The sequence below is a fragment of the Podarcis tiliguerta genome, assembly GCF_965153285.1.
Source record: "Podarcis tiliguerta genome assembly, chromosome: 12".
Lineage (NCBI taxonomy): Eukaryota > Metazoa > Chordata > Lepidosauria > Squamata > Lacertidae > Podarcis > Podarcis tiliguerta.
Genome location: NC_139545.1, coordinates 34,034,159 through 34,055,628, shown reverse-complemented (window position 1 = coordinate 34,055,628; position 21,470 = coordinate 34,034,159). Strand labels below are relative to the sequence as shown.

Below are 21,470 nucleotides of genomic sequence, written 5' to 3'. Positions count from 1 at the left end.
AAGAAACAGTATTAAGATAGCTGCTAGTTTGAGGTTAATTCAACAACAACAACAAAAACATTGGACAGTAGCATGTTTTAAGAGCCTGAGGATACTTCTTTCTGGCAAGTCAGGAAGATGCAGGCAGCTATAGACAGATTTGGCACACCTCGTTTCAGGTTGCCCAGTTGTAGGGCCTTTTTGCGGGGAGATAAGTATCAAAACTTGGTTCTGGACCACTCTTTGTATGTAGGAGACACCGGTGCTATAATAGGCTATATACCTGTCAATGGAGGTTGTCAGAAGAGGAGAAAAGGAGATCCTCAAGACCACATTAACAGCATAATGAACAATCCTCCAAAATTAGGAGATTTCCCCCCTTCCACTGTATTACAGTGTTGGGCTTTTAGATTTTTATTTACTGCTATTTTTTTGTAAAGCCCCCTTGTGAAACACCAGTGATTTACTTCCAGCCAATATAGACAACATTGAAGACAATGACAAGGCAACTTTCTATGTAAAGTTATTTGCCCTCTTTTAGTAAACCTTATATTTGATCATTGATCATTTGAACACAGCCTGTAATGTCTGACCAGGCCCTAGGACAGGATTGGAGAACCTATGGCACTCTAGATGGTGTTGGATGTCAGCTCCAGTCAGTGTCACTAATGGTCAAGGGTGATGGCAGTTGTAATCCAGCAACAACTGGAGAACAATAGGTTCTCTACCCCTACTTTAACAACTACTTATCTTTGGCTCATCATTCAAGAAATTTGCAATCTGAATTTACATTTTCAAGAATTGCCATTTTACGAAGAGTCAGTTTACTAAATGATTCACACACAAAAAACCACCTTTACATTTCTCTATCAATGAAGTTTACCATTTGACATTCATAGATATTTAGAAGTTCCTAGGATCACTCTAATATTTAAAATGAATTAAATGGCCAGTGCTGCAATGTATGAACAGAATTTGAACTACCTGCTTTCAGGATACCTATGTCTGCAAGATGTCTGTCTGTCTGTCTGTATGTCTGTATGTCTGTCTGTCTGTCTTTCTGTTTGTCTCTCTCTCTCTCTCTCTCTCTCATATATGAATACATTATTAAATCACAGTTTTAAATATTGTCTGTGTTTGACAAAGATACATTGGGTTTAATGAAGCATTTACCAAAGTAGGTGACGAATGGCAGCTTCATCAATTCAATTCCTTCCGTATGCCCTAGCCAGTTAAGCAGAATAATGTCAATCCCATTTTTTAAGCACAAGGAACGTAACTAGGAATTAGTTGTGTGCTCTTTGTCATACTTTAACAATATGCATCTTTTCAATCTCAGATATCTTAAACAATATTTTTTAAGGCTGCAGTTGATGAAGCTAGATTGTGCACTAAAATTTAGCAATATATTCTAACTGGGTTAAAAAACAAGTCACCTAGATCACTAAATGAGTTTTAATTAAAGGGCTCTTTGCCAAATGTGACTTATAAATATTCAGTTAGGATCTCTTAATTAATGAAAGCAGATTGAATGTTTTAAAGAGATGGTGTTTCACTACTTTGGCACACTTAAAATGTGTTACTTTCCAAGTATATCATTGCCATTTGAAAATACTTTTGAGAATTATTTTCATTCTAGCAATTATGTCACGAACTATTCAAATGTTGTTGGAGTACTGATATGCATATTTACTTTTGGTTGTAATGATACATATTCAGCCCACATGGAGATGTAGAAAAACTTTTAGCTGAGGCATATCTTATCCAAATGTCAAACCCTATTGTGTAAGAACATCAATGCTTAGGTCAAATCAGGAACAGTACAATGAAACACAACACAATGCTGCTGTTATAGGTAAATAAAGTTGTGTTCAGGGATAACTATGATGGCATGCACAGCAATAATAAACATGCTGCCTCTTTTGTTGCTTTTGCTTTCATTATTTGCAAAGAGGGCGTCAGAAACTATATACTCAGTGGTAAATATCATTACTTTTCAGTGGTAAAACAGAACATGCAGACTGTGCTGTATAGTCAGAAGTAACCATCTGGTTTGTTCAGAACTAAAACTGTGGCTGGTATCTAAAGCAATGTTTTAGACATAGCCAGTGAAATTCTGACTTAGGTGTAAAAAGCAAAACAAAAACCCCTTCATACACAAACAGCTTTGAAACAATTTACCGTGTACATGAAAAGCTATTTGAGAAGCATCAGCACAAACCCTTTGGGCACATGTAACTGGTTGAGCAGTTCTTTGAATCATGTCCTAGGCCCTATTAGGGATTTCCTGTTTATATGTTGTACAGGTGCTCCTGTACTGCAGGGTGACTGCATTTCATTTTATTTAAGATGTTAAAAACCATGGGGTGTTTCTTCCATTGTGCAATCAAAGAAACCCCCAGAACAGCTTTTTAGCTTTGCAGTTCACACTGAAACAATCTGTTTTCAAAGAGACAGTTCTGAGACAATATCAGGCATTCAATGTAATCTGTCTTGCATCTTTTTGCAGCAAGGAAAAAAACCTCTTGAAAACCAATGTACAGACTGTGTATCAGTTTCTAAAATGAGATTTCCCCCAAAATATTTTAAACTTTTTTCTTTCTAGGGGAGTTGGTTGTATCTTTGTCGAAATGATTCAAGGTGTTGCTGCTTTTCCAGGAATGAAAGACATTCAAGATCAACTTGAAAGAATATTTCTGGTAAGTCTCTTTCCCGCTTCCCCTGCATTTGATTATTGAATGCTGACAACGGCCTCCTCTACCTAAATATAAATACCAGGAACCTTATATAAACCACACTGAAATGAATGGAGTTTCCATGGTGGAAGTGGCTGGAGCATTATGTCAGAATCCCTTGAAATCCAGAGTTTGTTTAAATTAGTCAGCCACTTCAAACAAAAATACTGTCAATAATTATCTAGATACATTGTGTGCATCATTAGAATTATCCATTTGACAGTTACTAAAAACGGGACTACTCTGCTTAAAAAGGATTACTTCCTTCCCCCATGCTTTAGTGAATTGTGTACATGAAGTTGGTTAATAATTTTTGAAATACCTGTAGGTGTTTGGGTGACATCCAAAGAGCCAAATGTTTGTCTCATTCCTTCCTTGTTTGCGTTTTGCTTGTCGGAGGCAGAAGTCATTTTGGGCAGAAATGGAGAGAGAGATTGGACAAATCAGAGAGAAGGAAAGATTGGATACATTAGTTTCCCCTTTGTTTGGCTTTTGCTGATTTGCCACAGCACTTTGGGGCAGAAACCAGGGAGGGAAGGAGCATGGACAAATCACAGATTCTAAATGTTTCCATGGGAAATAATGGAAATCATCAGCTTATTGTGAGAATGCTTGCCTAACAATTCCTGGGTTCGCATTGTGTGGCACCTGTGTGTACAAAGGTGGTTGTTTAAGATAACCAATACAAATTAATTCCTTCACAGTGAGACCATACACAGCTGTAGAGGCTGAACCAGTAGCTGCATTTCCCCTGAATTCTGAACATTACCAGCAATAATTATTTTTCCAAAAACTTGAGTTCAGACCATTATAATTTTGATGACACTACTTGCCCCCTAGGGATAGCTCTGTATACTAAAACAGTGGTTCTCAAGCTTTTGCTTTTTTATCTACTGTGGTTCTCAATAAACTATTTTTGATCAACACATCAGAGTATAATTCATATTTTAATAACATTTCTTAAGCATTTGCATGGTTGTCAAAACCAATACTGTGTTATAAAAATCACAGGCCACAGGCTAAGAAGCCCCCTTCAACTGGAAAACTAGTTGACTGTACCAGCATCATATTTTGAAACTCAGAATATGAGTTTCTGAGGGATCTAAGGGTTCTGAGCCAGACCCTTGTTAGAATGGTCAGTAATCAGACTGTGATCAAAATGGTCTCCATTTCCATTATCAGAAGAAGAAAAATCAAATACCGAGCCAAAGTAAAGATATTCTCAACTGTTCCATAGCCTTTCCATAGGCCACCTGCATAGAGTTCATGGACCAAATGTCTGTACAGTGGTACCTCGGGTTACATACGCTTCAGGTTACAGACTCCGCTAACCCAGAAATAGTACCTTGGGTTAAGAACTTTGCTTCAGGATGAGAACAGAAATTGTGCTCCGGTGGTGCGGCGGCAGCAGGAGGCCCCATTAGCTAAAGTGGTGCTTCAGGTTAACAACAGTTTCAGGTTAAGAATAGACCTCCGGAACGAATTAAGTACTTAACCTGAGGTACCACTGTACTAGAAAAAATACCTAGTTACTCCAGTCTATGATTATGAATAAGACTTGCTCTTACACTGTTGCTTGGAGAGCGCACCGACCCCTCTCGTCGGGTGGCAGGCTGCTATCCGCAGCGTGGGGAGCGCTGCGGGGAACTCCTGGAGGGCTCCCCACGCTGCGGATGTCTGCCCGGCGCGAGGGGCGCTCTGCTTAATCAGAAAAGATTAAACCAAGTAGTTATAGACAGTTTATTTGATAATTCACACCAACCCCTCTCGCTCTCCAAGCTTCAGCGAAAGCCTGCATTCGCCCCATAGGACGCACCCAGATTTCCCCTTCATTTTTGGAGGGGAAAAAGTGCGTCCTATAGGGCGAAAAATACGGTACATGTTTATTTGAAGAGAACAAATGAAAATTACTCAATAGATTCCCAGTGCTCACTGCAAATCAGTATATTTTTCTTACGAGTTGTCAGTTTAGAAATATTCTTATGAATAAAATAAATTCAAAAAACCATGACTAATCATGGAAGAATTAAAAAGGTCACCTACTAGTCTTCCCGAGAGTGCTAATGATTTATGATTATATCCAAGCAATCATTTCAGAGAAAAATATATATTACATTGTTCCTAATGCTGAATAGGAATATGGCAAGTCTTTATTCATTTTGTCAGCGGTAAGTAGTGATGGGCATTTTAAACCCAATTTATGTGGTGTTTGTTCATTTTGATATTTTCAAGGTGAGTATTCAATCAAAGCACAGGTATCTTTCAGGAGTCCTCTTCCAAGTTTTTAATCTTGGCATATCTCTTCACTTGTTGGCATCCGTCTGTCTCGGGAGACAATGGAAGAGTGTGCCTTTGTAGGTAAAGTCAAACTGCTAGAGAGTTATAGCACCTGCTGTGACTGTAGAGACAGATGCAGAAGAGGCATGCTTTATTGCAGGTGGGGCACATGAAGGCATCTGGTTTTGTTGCGACATACATATTTAGTTTCTTCAATTTCTCTACTGCTTTTCTTTCAAGAAGCTAAACACCAGAGTTCATGGTTCCTCCCCATTTTATCCTCACTGAAACCCTGTGAGATAGATTAGTCTGAGAGAAGGTTAATGGCCCAAGGTTTCCAGTGACTTCCATGACTAAGATGGGAAGTGACCAGGGTCTTCCCAGCCCTATCCAATAGTCACTCCGGCATCACTGCATAGCTTAGGTGTTTCATGTATGAACATTATCACATTGCTGTCCTAGGTTTGGTTGCTATAGCGCATATAATGAATGTGATTAGTTGATTCAGTCATGTAGCACAATACTGAGTATAAATTAAATGTAGATTTTTTTTGCAACTGACATGCAATTCAGTGATTAAAGGCTTAATAGCGACTGTCTTCTACTGTTTTGTGTTTTTTGTAGTTAGTTTACAACTAACTTCATTTATAAAATGTACTCCACAGATCCTCAATGAGTTAACATTACCTGCAATTCTGCGTAATTTCCCCTTCTACGCAGAACAAAATGTACTCTTAATACATTTTCTAGAAGGCACTACTACATTGCTAGATGTATGCCTTTCTGTCTTTTATAGTCCTGAAATTGTGCTTAAAACCTTACCAGTTTTCAACACATGTGGTTACATGTGGTTCAGTGGCTCACTTTATGAAAAAATTAACAACTGGGCATATTACCAAAATGCATATTTTATAGACCATGGCATTGTAAATGGAGCCTAGTGGATTTTCTGTTCCCTTGTTATCTTGTATTAGACAAATGAATGTTTAATTACGAAGATAGAATTCCATATTGATAGAAATCTGAAATAAAAATGACCCACCATCAAGCCTGCTTATACGCAACCATTAACAGGCAGGGCTTTAAAGACTTTAAGTATCTTATTACAGCCCATCATTCTTACTGTTCTATTTCTCTCACACATATGAAAATAAGAGACAATTTTGATGACTGAAAATAAAAAGCGTACATTATAGTAATATTTGCAGTAATAGAGTTTCATCCATAGAAATAATACCTTCCCTAGACAAAATGCAGACATGGACATTGTAAAGACTTACTAACATAATTAATCAGATGGGCAGAAATGTCATGATTTTTGCTGCTGTTTTATATGCCCTATTCATTTGTTCTACAGATGTATACAAATAATACAGATTAGTTATCATGGATCCTTTTGAAGTCATTTTTATAATTGATAGATTCTTTGCGGTGTCTCAGTTGGGTGCATTTGTGTTTGTTAGTGTGCGTGTCTTGCCAAATACCCAAGTGGGACCTTTGTAGATAGTTGTGCGTTCTCTGGAATGCTATGCTGTAATTGTCTAGTCTCCTTGCCCCAGAATTGCAACGTACTAGAATATATTTCTTGGCCTTAAATTCATTTTCTCTTCTTTCATGAATGTAAAGAATATCAAAGAGCCTGATTTATTATCTCTTATGGAAACTAATGCTTATAGTGTCAGAAATGTTCATGCATTTTCTCTCGAATATTGAGCTTGACAATAAGCTATCATATTGTGCCTTGCAAAGAGGGTTGATGAGGCATAGACGGAATTGTCACTCAAAATACTGAGTCAACATACATAATATATGCTGCTAGTAGTTATATCTGTCTCTTTTGCCTTTTTAAGCTTTTCATATAAGCCAAAAATTAATCTGAAGAATGCAATTTCTTCGTGATCTTTACTGTCACTTAAGTATCTAGTTTATGGCCTCTGTTATGCCATTGGTAAATAGAAAACAGAGTGATGATTTGCTGTAATTATTGCAACAATACTCATACACATTCTGTGTATAAATTTTCTAAAACACCTTAAAAATCACAATAAAAATTACATTGACAATAAATAACTTTCAAATCTCAACCAATTAGCACTAAAGTAACCCAGTACAGTAAATGTCTGAGGAAACAGGTTTTTAATTGACAGCAAAAGGCATAGAGTAAAGGGATTACAGTAAACTTACTGGGAGAACTTTCAAACATTGGAGAAAGATTCTTCCAGAGGTAGAAGACCTCTGGGGCACATTGCTATTTCTTATATGGTTTGCTTATTTTCTTGTGGTCCTGTTCAGAACTATCTTTTGAGGAGAAAAAAACCTATTGGTCAGTTTCTTAAAGAACCTCTACAAGCACTAAATTACAGTTTTTCTTTTCATATTGTTCTCTCATTACTGCTATTCACAACCATGTTCAAGACATTACTGCCTTTCTCGCTGGGTCTAAAGCATTGTGAAATATTGCAGAAATTGGGGAACTACCTTTACCCAAAGAAACTGTTGTATATTTGAAATAGTGTCATGTAAACGATTGTCACAGGATTGAATTGAAGATACTCTGTGAATCCACATATGGCTGTCTGAACTTGGCTCGCTTCTTGAAGGTTGCAACTGCACATTTATTTTAAATAAATAATCTAAATTTCCATGCCCACTTTAAACTATCTTGCTTTGCTCTGTTCTCCTAATTGAAGAAAATTATGGGAAGATTACTAACTGAGAGAGTTGCTGATAATCTGTAGTTTTGAAACAAATAGGTGTTTATAGAACCATAGAATTGTAGAGTTGGAAGGGACCCCAAGGGCATCTAGTCCAGCCGCCTACAATGCAGGAATTTCAGCTAAAGCATGCATGACAGATGACCATCCAACCACTGTTTCAAAACCTCCTGTGGGAGTCCGTTCCACTGTCGAACAGCTCATACTGTCCTGATGTTTAGCCAGAATCTACTTGATTCCATTGGTTCAATTCCCAGCCTCCAGAGCAGGAGAAAACAAGCTTTCTCCATCTTCCATGTTAGATATTTGAAGATGGCTAACACATCTTCTTTCAGTCTCCTCTTTACCAGACTAAACATACCCAGCTCCTTCAACCGTTCCTCATAAGGCTTGGTTTCCAAACCCTTGATCATCTTGGTTGATGCAGCCTAGAATAGCATTAGCTTCTTTCGCTGCTACATTATGTATCTCCATGCAGAGGACCTACTACTCGCTTGTTCTTCCTCTTGCCTTGAACATAGCTGAAGAAAACTTTTAAATTATTTTTGGCCTCTCTTGGTAGACTGAACTCATTCTGACCTTTGGCTCTCCTGATCTTCCTCCTGCAACTGTTGGCTAGTTGTGTATACCCTTCCTTCTTGATTTTCCCATTCTTCCATTTCTTATACATGCCCTTCTTAAATCTCAGTTCATCTGTAAGTATATGTAGCCATGCAATATATGATTTCTTTAGATGCTTCCAATTTTTCTTTGATTTTTTTGCATTTGTGCTTTCAAATTTTACCTTTAAGAAATTCTCATCCGTCTTGGACTCCCTTCTCTTTCAGTATTTATGACAATGCGATCTCACCCATTATGTTGAAACCAACCTTCCTTATGAAAAGCTCTTGCAATAATATGCCTTTTAAACTTTTGATAGTGCTGCACTACCCTGTGTGCCGTGCTCCCCTTCCCTCCCCCTGTTAGTTTTAGCGGTATCCATTGTGGTGTTGTCTGATGGCATGCTACTGTAAGAATAATGTGCCTTTCTAATTTCAATTCTCTGCCTCCCTCTCCTGGTCAAAGTGAAATATTGCATGGTTGCTGTTATATACTGCAGAGTGTGTATGGGGGGGGAGATGCATACAACATATTTGCAATTCTTCTGTACTTTCACTTTCATGTGAGGTAGCTTTGGCTAATGTAGAGCTACTGCTGAGCAGAAATTTGGAAATTACATTCAAACTCTACAGTCTTTGCACACTGATCACTAGCCGTATCTTCCACAAACACTACTTTAATAATTATCAGACTCTTCAAGGCTACTTGCTATTATAATACCCAGTCTGTCTTCAATGTGAAAGGTGATGATTAAGGAGTAAAAGTCATGGTGTTGCTGATACATTAATATGTTTTAAAATGCAAATGTTAGTTGGGGCTTCTTTTGCAAATTAAGTAAGAAAAATATCTGTTCAGGGTAGCCATCTATTTTGTATACAAAACACAGTTCTCTGTCTGAAGAAGTTGTTTGTTTTAAGGGCTATCCTCTCCAAGTGCAGTTTAAAGATTAGAGAACTGTAAGAAGGGAGAACAGGACCATTGAAGGGACCCAAACTTTGGCAAAAAAGAAAAGAAAAAAAATGCAAACAGCAAATAAGGCATACTAAAAAAAAGAGTTTGTGGAACGTATTGCTACAAACATACAGACACATTGTGGCTTAGATGCTGAAGTCTGCCACTGCAGTGCTCCCCATGGTTATTGATGCTGATTTTGATTTCTTTAATAAAGTAGTTTTCAGTGTTGAATTAATTAACAGTAAGCCTCTTTGTATCAGGTAGTATATAAATAATGACTTGGTATTCTGGTTATAAATGACCTGATGAACATGGATGTCCATAAAGTTTAAATGATTAGTTCTTGTTCTTTTGTAGTAAATCCTGAAATAGTAAATCTTTTAAAACCTTGGGCAAATCAATACATTACAGTGGTACCTCAGGTTAAGTACTTAATTCATTCCAGAGGTACGTACTTAACCTGAAACTGTTCTTAACCTGAAGCACCACTTTAGCTAATGGGGCCTCCTGTTGCTACTGCGCCGCCGGAGCACAATTTCTGTTCTCATCCTGAAGCAAAGTTCTTAACCTGAAGCACTATTTCTGGGTTAGCGGCGTCTGTAACCTGAAGCGTATGTAACCTGAGGTATCACTGTATTCTTAAGTTAAATCAATCATAAAATATTTTACATGAAGTGTATTTTAAACTAAATGTATTTGGCTCTGTTTACTTGTAGGTGCTTGGAACCCCAAATGAAGATTCATGGCCTGGAGTTCATTCTCTGCCCCATTTCAAGCCAGGTAGGTTTCAAGACCTTGCCATCCGATTTCATATTTAAATACCATTTCTATTGTGAAAAGATTCTGGCATTATAAACAAAGGTGCCCTTTCAGATTTCAGCTGATGAGTATGCTGCAACCTGCTTCTAGCTATATAGGAAGCTGTTCTTGGTTTGTCTGGTTCAGTATTGTCCGCATTGATTAGCAATGATTCTCCTGGGTTTCATACAGGAATCTTTCCCAGCCTGGAGATGCCAGGGATTGACCTTGGCACCTTCTGCGTGCCCAGTAGTTGCTCTGTCACTGAGCTCTGACCCTTTCCAAGTTACTGTGTGCTTTGTCTTGGCCATTCTTTCCCCAAGCTTCAACCAGAGAAGTGAGGCTGTTTACATTACCTTCTTTCCATTCTCTCTATAGGCTTTGCTCAGGTTAGTGGTGCTACTCCCTACAGGATCTCAGGAAAGTCGTCATCACCCTGTTGGTTTATAAATCCTAGTGGCAAACATCACAATTATATGCCCCTCTGAGATATCTTACTTCTGCAGAGATACCCTGGCACCGTCAGGGTGACATAGCGCTAACCTAGCCATTGGCAAGTTGGCATCTGAACTGCATACTGAAAATTTATCTCAATAAAATTGACTTGCATTTTTTAGTTTCAACTGTTCTTTGTATAAATGACGTAATGTAACGTCCGATGTCCAATCATTTACTCTCCAGAATTTCACTGGGTTTAGTTTAATGTCATCTTAGTCATTTGTTTTTATCTGAATGCCGATAACTTCCTGAAGAGGAGCCCCTGTTTTGCTGAAGACTGCGCAAACTCCCTTTATTACTAGGTACATGTGATCATGGTTTCAACTAAGCACACAGAAAGTGAAAGTTGGTATAGAATCCCACTTCCTAAGAATCTCAACCTTCTAAGTTAAAATGTTTGATAAGCTGTTATCCCTGCTCTTGTCCCTGAATATCATCTTGGAAATGTTGTAAGCCATAATACATTTTCATTTCCATGTTTTTTAAAAAAATTCCACTCTCTTACCCACTCTCCCAATTTTGCTATAAAATTGACAGTCTTCTACACTTTATAAATATAAATTTAAAGTATTTGGTCTTCCAACCCCCTGGAAATACAAAGTAGCTAACATTTCAGAAAATATGATTTAAAAATAAATGTATAAATTTAAGAATACAAGCTGAGTTACTTTGAAAGGCACTCATTTTAGTATATTGCTAAGGCTGCTACTGTTGTTTAATTCTGTAAAAATGTGGTGGTGTTTTTCCAGTGAAGAATTTGAGTTCAGAATAGTTTACTTCAGAGGTAGTTGACTACGGCTCCCATAATTCCTTACCATTAACCATGCTGGTTGAGGCTGATAGAGTTGGAGTCCAGGAGCATCTGAAAAGCATCACAGTGGCTAGCATACTTGAAAAATGGGGTTGTTTTGCCAGTAGGTGGCAGTCAAGAAACCTTTCTGAGCTGGTTAATTCTGTTTGATTTGATTTTAATTTGTGTATATGTGTCGTGTGTTTGTAATTTTTCTTAATAGAGCGGATTCAGGGAAATAAACTGAAAAGGGAATGTTATATAGGCTATATTTTAAGATAGCCATTGTGTTAGATTTATGTTTCTCTGGTTAAATGCTATATGCTTTGCCAGTTGTGATTTAAAACACTAGCTTTAAAACACTGTACTTGGAAAGGTACAGATGATTGTCAGCTGGAAAAAGCCAGCTGAACGTTATCATTCTTTTTCTGTGAGTAATAATTTTTTAGACCCTTGTTCTTTCAAATTTGATCTAATTCTATACAAATTTGTAATCCAAAATATTATCCTTTACTAGCAATTATTATTTGTAGGCTTCATGACTTCTCAGAAGCGCCAAGTACTCTGAATTCCCTTTGGCAGAAACAAATTAGATGTGGTTGCAATAGATGTAAACATGGATGTAAACATTCTTAACAGCAAAAAGAATAGGTGGATGAGTCTGGGAGAAGTTGAACAGTCTTCACCCACAGTCCAACAGTCTCGCCACACCTGGTGATTTTCTCTTCAATACTAGAAGTGCGTGAGGAAAGAGAGAGTGGGAAAACCTCTTTCCCAGGTTTCCATGTGATTTGGTCAAATTTGTATTTTAAATACATGGATTTGCTGCCATTATATTTGGCTGCTAGATAAGCATCTTATTGATGCTCTTAGTTTAACACTTTGGCATTAATGTGGGAGGAAAGTTGCTTGGTTCTTTTTATAAGGTTAAAAAAATTGTTTCTGCGTTTGCTTTATAATGGAATCTAAGAACCTTAAGGCTGATTTAAACTGCATGGCTCCCACACAGAAGCTGCAAAAATCCTTTTCACACACACTGACAGGTGTGATCCAAAAGAACTCACAAATGTGCTGCTTCTTCACTCGTACAGTATTTCTCTCCACATGAAATACTGCATTCCTTCGATGATAATAGTGCCTTCATATAACAGGTAAAATGCATACTGACAAAAGCTATCAAATTGTGTGCTCACTGCACTGTAGTCATGCATTTCTGCCTAGTGTGTCTATCAATGCAGAAGTTTGTCTATTTTTTTCTTCCAATTCTAATTGACTTAGGGGAAAAGTATGCAGAAAACACTGATGAAGAGAAAGTTAGCATCTGCTAAAAGGCTTTGATGCCTAAGCTTAGCTAGGTTTTCAGCAGAAAACGAGATTTTGAGCAGAAGGAAGAAAGTCATTAACAGCTACTAAGTTTAAAATGGCTGATGACAATTAAATATCTACAACTTTTTACATTTCATTGATTATTTAATTTCTATACTGCTTGATATATTAAAAATAACTCTTAAGCAATGTATAAAAACAAATTTGACAGTTCAAAATCCATGTCATCTTAAACTATTATTAGCACCCTAATTTAAGAAACTCCCCCTGCCTTTCCAAGGTGTGATTTGGTATAACATAATATTCCCTCCTGGGATGATTGCATAATAATCTATTTTGGGCAGAAACTGTGGCAGTACTGGCCCAAGATACAGACTGAACTGGTATCAAAGGATGCACTTACCATATTTTTCCGTGTGTAAGCTGAGCTTTTTTGACCCAAAAATGAGGTTCAAAATTTAGGCTCGTCTTATACACGGGTAGTGCTGAGGGGCAGATGCGCGAACGGTTTTTTGGCATGATCCCGTATCGTAAGCGGCAATTGGCCACTTGATTGGTCCGGGGGGGGGGGGGGGGACAAGATTGAAAGTGACGCGAGTGGTTGTGTGCTGCGTTCTGGCGGGTGAGTGATTTTCGGCATTCCCCCCAAATAATCCTCCCCGAAAGCTCAATCCCCCCCATTTTCTAAATGTTGAGGCCCCCAAAACAGGGAGCATCTTATAGACAGGGGCATCTTAGAGACAGAAAAATGCGGTATATTATTGCTGTGTCATGTTTTGCGCTCTTATACAAGTGTTTAACAAAAAGATTTTAAAGATATTTCAGAGAACTAATCCATGCTCAAGTTCTCCTCTGAGCCAAAAGCAAAACACCACAAAACCTCCCATTTTATTCAGCTTCTTGCAACCTTCCAGGCAAGATAATGAGCACTTACTCATTATTGCAGAACACAGTGCTCTTCTTTCTAGGGCAAAACTATGAACATCGGTACTTTTCCTCTCTCACACTCCTTGTTGTGTTGCCTTAGGAGCCAAGCACACAAAATCGAATGGATAAAAAGCACGCTTCTGTTTCCTTCTCTGTGATATATGAGGACCAGTAGAGGGATGCTGGGATCCAGGCCCCTAAAGCAGTATGTGGGATTAATTAGTAACTTTATTAAGGAGCTGCTCTGAACAGTAAAATATCCCTGTTAGACATTTCTGGTGCAAACTGAAGTAGGAACTCAAATCAGTGAGAGAGTAGGAGATATCAGGTGAACATGGGGGAAAATAGTAGGCAAATATGCACACTTAATCAGATAAAATGTAATAAAACAAATAAATGCATGCACTGCCTCTTTTCTGCCCTGCTTTGAGCTTGTACTTTTCCTTTCCTCCCAGAGTGGCTGGGGAAACTCAGCCAGATGGGTGGGGCATAAATAAATTACTACTACTACTACTACTACTACTACTATTACTATTATTTCCTCAGGGTGCCTCCCCCACATTTCTTTCCCTCGGAGTCAAGGCAGTTTAGCTGTTTAGTTCATCAATGCTATTAGGCATGAGCATACTAGATAATAAATGTGCTTTCGGAAACAGCTCCAAAGTGTTATTAAAAAGTCAAAATTAATGGAATAGGTGTGTGTACCAAAAACAACACAGTTTAATAGGCTTTTTATGCTGTAGAGCAGGGGTCCTCAAACTTTTTAAACAGGAGGCCAGTTCACTGTCCCTCAAACACTGTTGGGGGCTGGACTATAGTTTGAAAAAAATATGAACGAATTCCTATGCACACTGCACATATTTTATTTGTAGTGCACAAAAAAAAAACCAGGAAAAATCAATACAATATTTAAAATGAACGATTTTAATCAACATAAACTTGTAAGTATTTCAGTGGGAAGTATGGGCCTGCTTTTGGCTAATGAGATGGTCAATATCTGCTTCCATATTTCTCACTGCTAGTCACAGCACTGTTAGGACAGTCGTATACTTTTGCAAACAGTGCAGTCATTTCCCCTTTATTACAAAGGTCCTTCCTCCTCAATGGGAGGGCAGAGAGAGCTTTAGAATAACTTGCTTTCCAGAAATAATTTCCAATGCCACCCCTGAGGTCCAAGCTCGGTGTGGATCCTTTCCCATTCCAACTCTAGAACACTTACATGACTTGCAGGGAATTCTGTGAGATCAATGGCTACCTCCAGGGCTCAGGATAGCAAGCCGGCTCTCTTTCTTTCTCCTTCCTGCTCTTCCTCAGGCAGCATCCCACTCAAGTTGGCCATGGCGATCAAAGATATCTCTCCCCTCATCCCATGAGTAACCGGGTGCAGACTCCTTGCGGCACAAACAGACCAGCAACCTCACCCCCAGCTCTGGCACTCATGCTGATCCTGGGGTTTGAGGAACTCCCTGGCAAAGGGAGAGGCAGGGAGAGGAACCAACTTTAAAATAGCAACGCCGCTTGATCTCCCAGCCGGACTCTCCCTGCTGTTACCACCGCTGAGACCAAAGGCAGCAGGAAAGAGGCAGCCCGCCACAAGACTCCTGCTGGTGAGGAAGAGCAGCGGCGACAGCAGCGGGCAGGCGCCAAGCTGGAGGTAGAAGCGGTGCAGCTGCTGCCTTCTCCCTTGGCCAGGGGTGCGAGCAGCGCTTCTTATAGGATGCTTGCCAAGGCCGGTGTTGTGAACTCTTTGCTTAAGATGGGAGGGTGGGGAAGGGAAGGGTGGAGATGGCGGTGGCCGGCACGGGTTTAGGACCCTGGCGGACCGGAGGCAGGCCACGGAACGTACTTTGAGGACCCCTGCTGTAGAGAATGGCAAGTCAGAGAAGGTGTTTTGTTTTTAAAGAAAAGACATCAAACTTTTAAAATTTACTCCTGAAAATACATCCAGTGATAATGGATGTATACCTGAACCTTAAATTAGGTTCTCAGGATTAGGTAAATCCAAGTTTTACATGATTTTGTTGTCACTTCTTTATTAAAGTTAGGTATTAATATTCTGAATATTATCTGGAAATCAAAATTTCATCCTGTGCTTTGGGTAACCAAATTGGAAGACTACATTTGACTCTCATAAATGCCAAATGCTGTATTTTGAATGAAAGGTTATCATGGATTTTTTTGCCTTAATATAAAAGTTACCAATGATAAGTCAAAACACCATACAGGTATATTTATTTATTTATTTTTTAAAGTAGGCCAGCAGTTGTTATCCAATAGCTTTATTTGCCTAGAAAGTTTATGAAGTAATTTATAGGCGTCTTGGAGAGCAAGATGAGTAAATAAGGTACTCAGGAGATTTGGGGCAATAATTAGGCAACCAGAGACCATAATTGTGCTGCAAGTGATGTAGTTTGAAATTCAGGAGCAATAAAATTCTATTTTTCCTCTAAAAGGATTATTTTCTCCCCTGAGATTTGTAAATGTGGTGCTTACTGAATTGCTTTAAGAAAGGTTTAGAGCAGAGCATAAGGCTTTTAAGAATTTTGAACAGAAAAAATGCAAATAAGAGGTATGTAGTCTCACAGTTCCCAACCCATTTTGGTCCATAATAAGTTTGAAATAACATTTGGGCAGCAAAATAATTTAGATTCATAAAACGGTCCATAAATTGCTCCACTTCCTGCAAAGTCCTTACATGCTACTATCTATATGTTCCAAACAATGACTGCTGTGATCCTTTTATACTGTAACAGTGGTGAAGTTGTATTCTAGCCTCCTTACATTCTAGCCTCCCTACAGCTCTCTAGCTTACTTTTCACTCACACACACACACACACACACACTCATATATATAATTTTATATGGTGAAGGGTGGATAAGAAATATTATAAAATTGCACCAGCCATGTGTAGTAGTAGTAGTAGTAGTAGTAGTAGTAGTAGTAGTCCACCAGCCCCTTCTCTCAGCCAATTTCCCTTGAAACTCTTCTTACCAATCCTGGGTAATTTGCAAGCTAAGTTTGTATTCAGAACGTTTGTGGTAGTAGTGAAAGCAACTTGAAAGGGAAAGTTGCAGAGGGAAAGAGTTTTCTGTAAGTCATCTTAGAAGAAGTTGTATCCTGAAAGGTGTGGGAAATAGTACATAATAATTAAATAAATGTTAGTCCTACGCAATGTTTTCAAAAGACATTTCATTTTCTTGCAACGTGCCCATGGATCTCTCTGTCCTTTTATATCCTGAATCACAAGGGGATGGTATTTCTAATCCATATTCCCTTTACTGGGGATTCCCCTTTTTAGTCTATTGCAGGAAAAACAGCACAGCATTCTGTGGCACCTTAAAAGACTTAGCACATTTTATTGTGGTATGAGCTTTTATGAACTAGTGTCCTTTTTATTAGATGCAAGATTACAGCTGATAAGGTTATGCCTCAATATAAAATGTTCGTCTTTTTGTTTTCATTTTAGTTTGAGTTGGAACCTGACAATATCTCTTATTAAACCCAAAATCAGCTAGTATGGCCTTCTGTTGGTATCTAGGGACAGTCCAAAATAAAACCATACAACACACAGTTCCAGTTGGCAAGTTGGAAAGGGCAAGGAAGCAAGATTTGGCAAGAATTTCAGATGTTTTCCATTCATACTCTACACTGCATGCTTGAGAATGAAGTTAATTTTAGAGATTTTGTTTCTTGTCCAGATTTGCTCCCCTTGGCACTTCAAAAAATGTTAGGGGCTTTGAGTCTTTGTTTACATTATTTTGTAAATTCTGTTTTATTTTTTCACATTTAACAAGTGAAACATTTTAGTGCTGCCACTTCCATCTGTTTTGTTACACTAAACAAAGCATATTGATTGTCACTTATGCTTCAGTATCTTTGTCAGGCTATATCGTTGATTTGTCTGTCGCTTCATCTCTTCTCTCAAACCTGCTGCTCTGTCACTGAATGTTTTTTTCAAGCTCAGTGTACAGTAGATATAACCAATGTGGTGCCCTCCAGATGCTGTTGGACTAAAACTCCCATCATCCCTGACCAATGTTTGCTGGAACTTACGGGAGTCCAACAACATCTCGAAGGCACCATGTGGGTTATTTTCTCTCTTGTTTTTGTATCTGGCCCAGGACCCAGACACGAAGGAGGGAGAAGCTAGGCATGCTTTACTGCAGGGATAGGGAAACTCAGGCTAATAATCATGGAATAATTCCATCCCTTACTCCTGCAAAACAGGAAGAAAGTAAAATTAGTACTTCTTTCCCTTCGCTGATGGTTGAGGAATTGTGAACAATAAAGAACTTTTGTTTCTTGAGCTACTATTATGGGCAAGGGAACAAGTAATTACTGTAATTGTGGGACTGTGGTTATTCTTATCCAAGTAGAGGTTTATATGAGTTGCATACCTCCCAGCTTGTCTCTACACAAGAGCCTGTGTTTCAGTTCATTTTTCTTCCTGTTGCTGTTATAGATTACTTCATCAGAGATATGGAGCCATGAAAGAAATGCTCAAGTGGATGTGTTTGTGTACAAGAAATATAATCTGACTGTATAAAGTTTCCTGCTGTACCGTTCTTCAACCCTGCGCCCCCAGATACTGTTGGGTTAGAACTCTTTACCTGGATGGTAGCCCAATGGATTCATGGGAGTTGTAGTCCAACAATATCTGTGAACACAAGGTTGAAGAACATGGTCCTGGTTCATAATGTTATTAAGCCGGATTATTGACTGGTATTTGCATTTAAGACCTCACCAGTATTAAAAAATCAGTGGTCTTCATGCACAACTCAGGGTGCTGGTTTTTCCCTATAAAGCTCTGGAAGGCTTGCAGCCAAATTTCTGAAGGACCAGAGGCTCTCCTAGGAACCTGTATGGTTTTAAAAAATTCTCTAGGATGTCACCACAGTCAGCAGTTAATGACAATCAGAGACAAGGCCTTTTCAGTGGTGGTTTCCAGTAGTGGAATAGTATCTCCCAGAGGCATTCAGCTGGTGCCTACATGAATAAATATTAGGCATCATGCGAATTTAATTCTATTTTCTTGAGCTTTTTTTGTTACTCCTTTTACTGTTGATGTTGCAGTTTGTTCTCAGCTTTTGGGGTAGGTGGGTGTTAAATTTAGCTTGGAAACTTGTGTTGAATAGCAGTATTAAAAATAGTTTACATTATTTTTAATGCGACTGAGCCACACAATAAGTTGTATTTGTTGTATTTATTAGACTACTTTAAGTATGTTTCCTATATAGGTTCATACAAAACAGGAGATCTTTATTTTTTGTTACAGATCGGTTTACACAGTACAGTGCAAAAAACCTTAGGCAAGCCTGGAATAAGTAAGTCTTTTATTACCATGTTCTATCAATGTTGCTGATTTCTTGTCAATTGTCCTTCCTAATTAAGAATATATATCCCTTCACATTTTGGAATATTGTGTGTATTTCATATATCAGAAGCTACCCAGATTACTTTTTGCCTCAAATGTTAGAAGTATATTTTTGTGCTTGAGGATATACTGTAGGAAATTAACAATGCATAAAGGCAAGTTATACTGGTTATGAACCTGTAGGTTAGTTGTAGATGGGTGAGTAAGTAGATTAAGAACAGAATAACTGGAAATACTCATTCGCCTAAAGGTGATTCTGCTACTTCTAGGCTCTATTCTGGCTGACAATACAATCATAGGCTGCATAAACTGATATACTGGGATGTATTTAGTCCCACTGTGTTCTTATTCGTATCATGGGGCAAATAAAGTCAATAATAGCATTGGATTAAAAAATATAATTTGCATAAGGTATACATTTCTGGTAAGCTCTTACTGAAGATTATTCTGATTAAACTTAGTACCTTTTATTTTCCAATGTCCTGATATGATCACAATAAAAGCCAAAAGAATATCCTTATTAAAAATTATCTTAACATATTCCGAGCTCTTTGTGTGCCTTTGCAAAAGGATTGTTCTTCAGTTTAAATGATGTGATGAATAAATGCATGAAAGTTATCACAATAGTACAGTAGTTCAAAATGGAAAAGATTTAGTTTGCCAATTTTACATAAACATTCATGAAATATGGAAGGGATTTCCACCTTTTCTGATGCAAACATTTCAGTGTTGTATTACTGATTATGAATATCTCTGTGGATAATGATGTTTATATTAACATTTTAATTGAAAACATCCTGTTGTTGTTTTGAAATTGACTTGGTTTCAAACATTTGTCAACTGTTTGTTTAATGCATTTGTTTAAGTTCAAATAAACAGTATGAGGGCTTGGTTACATTTAGATATAGCAAGTGGGACTAGAAAAATGTTTCAGTGGGGAGTACTTCAGTTTAGTATTTCAGCTGGCCAGCCATTTCTTCTTTTACAATGTTCCATTCTATTCTTCTTCCCTCTGGTTTTCTGTCCTCCCCCCCCCCACAGCCAAACAGATCCTCTGCAGTGTGTGACCACTGTATGTCATTTGGGGGGGGGGGTGTACCTGGGTGGCCCCCCCCCCCCGCAATTTTCCCTTGTAACCTAGGGGTTCTCTATAATATCTCTTTCCCCTGTGCATAGGTGGTGCGATTTTGGCTATGTGAAGATAGACACTCAGACAAAGAGGTTTCTATTAATATTTGTATGACTAGTCCTATGAGAAGTTCCAGTTTTATGCATGTGAAATGTGAATTGACTCTGAAAGGTGGTAATTTCTGAAAACTGGAGAGTATACAAGGGTGAGCCTCGTTGGCAGACTTCTGGGATTTGTTTGATGAAGATGTTTGACAAGCCATGTGTCTAGCTGGACTTGGTGAAAAGGGATGCACATTTTCAAACTTGAGTTGAATTACATGAAAAAGATTTACATCCCCTTAGACCTAACAAGTTGTGCCAAACTTTCCATTTAACTGTTGAAGTTCTAAAGGAAAATATAATAGTAACTAAGATAATGTGATTGGGAGTTGGTTTTAAAATCTTTGATTTGCAGAGTTGGGGAACAAATCACAACCATGGACATTAAAGGGCAGGATGTACACAGTTATACAACACAACATTATTTTAATCTTTTCCTGAAATTTAAAAGGAGATTGAAACCTTTTCAGAATAAGACAAAATCAAAACTTTGCATTTGAATCTGTAGAGGAAACACTTTAATCTCCTTAAAACACTATGACTTTATGCCATGTGTTGATTTCAGCTGTGTTTTAATCAGTGTTTATCTACGGGTTGGGTTCTTAACTATAGAGTCTATATCAGTTTTTCCTCCAGGAGAAAAGGCAATACTCATATCTGTTCACCATAATCCTAGTTTAAAGTATGAATGTTCACATATGTGGATAAAAGCTATCTCTTCCTATCCAGAACCAACACTGAAGAAGCCTTGAACACCATGGGCAAAAGTCTATGTTTGCTTTGGCTTTTCATAATGAAAAGCCATTGGGGCTGATAATACAAGTGACCCATATTTTACTTGGCAGCATAAAATTGTATCCAGAGTATTAAGCTGTTAAATATATTTTATATACTTTATATATAAAACATAAAGCTGTTAGCACAACATCCAGATGTATTTAGACCTCTAACTTGTTAGGTACTGAATAATTATCTCATAGGCAGTATATAACTTGAGGTAGCTGTGTCTTTCAAACTAAATTCTGGTACCTGGCATTATGAGCTCTATTATCAGGCGATACAACAGGAATTTTCTTTTTTGCAACTGTGTCAAAATTAAAGGAACACTTTGGACACTTGGGGGAGCACTTGGGTTAGTTCAGTAGGCAACACTTTGAAAATTGCAAACAGTGAATAATCCTATTTGCCATCATTTAATGTCACTATTTTTATTTTAGTAATAAAGAATAGCCTTTCCAGCCACCCATAATCAGTTTTGTTTAATAAA

The 21,470-nt window shown here is 38.1% G+C and overlaps 1 protein-coding gene and 1 long non-coding RNA gene across 8 annotated transcripts in view; one reads left to right on the top strand and one right to left on the bottom strand.

Moving 5' to 3' along the window:
- CDK14 (cyclin dependent kinase 14) overlaps window positions 1-21,470 on the top strand; it is a 215,456-nt gene that overhangs the window by 126,312 nt on the left and 67,674 nt on the right. For all 7 annotated transcript variants that reach the window (XM_083405804.1, XM_083405805.1, XM_083405803.1 and 4 more), the window contains 3 exons: window positions 2,585-2,678; window positions 9,976-10,039; window positions 18,875-18,923. In XM_083405804.1, the coding sequence (XP_083261930.1) occupies window positions 2,585-2,678; window positions 9,976-10,039; window positions 18,875-18,923 (207 nt within the window). The remainder of the gene's footprint in view (window positions 1-2,584; window positions 2,679-9,975; window positions 10,040-18,874; window positions 18,924-21,470) is intronic.
- Window positions 1-21,470, bottom strand: part of LOC310660777 — a 40,157-nt gene that overhangs the window by 14,158 nt on the left and 4,529 nt on the right. The gene's annotated exons all lie outside the window — the stretch shown is intronic.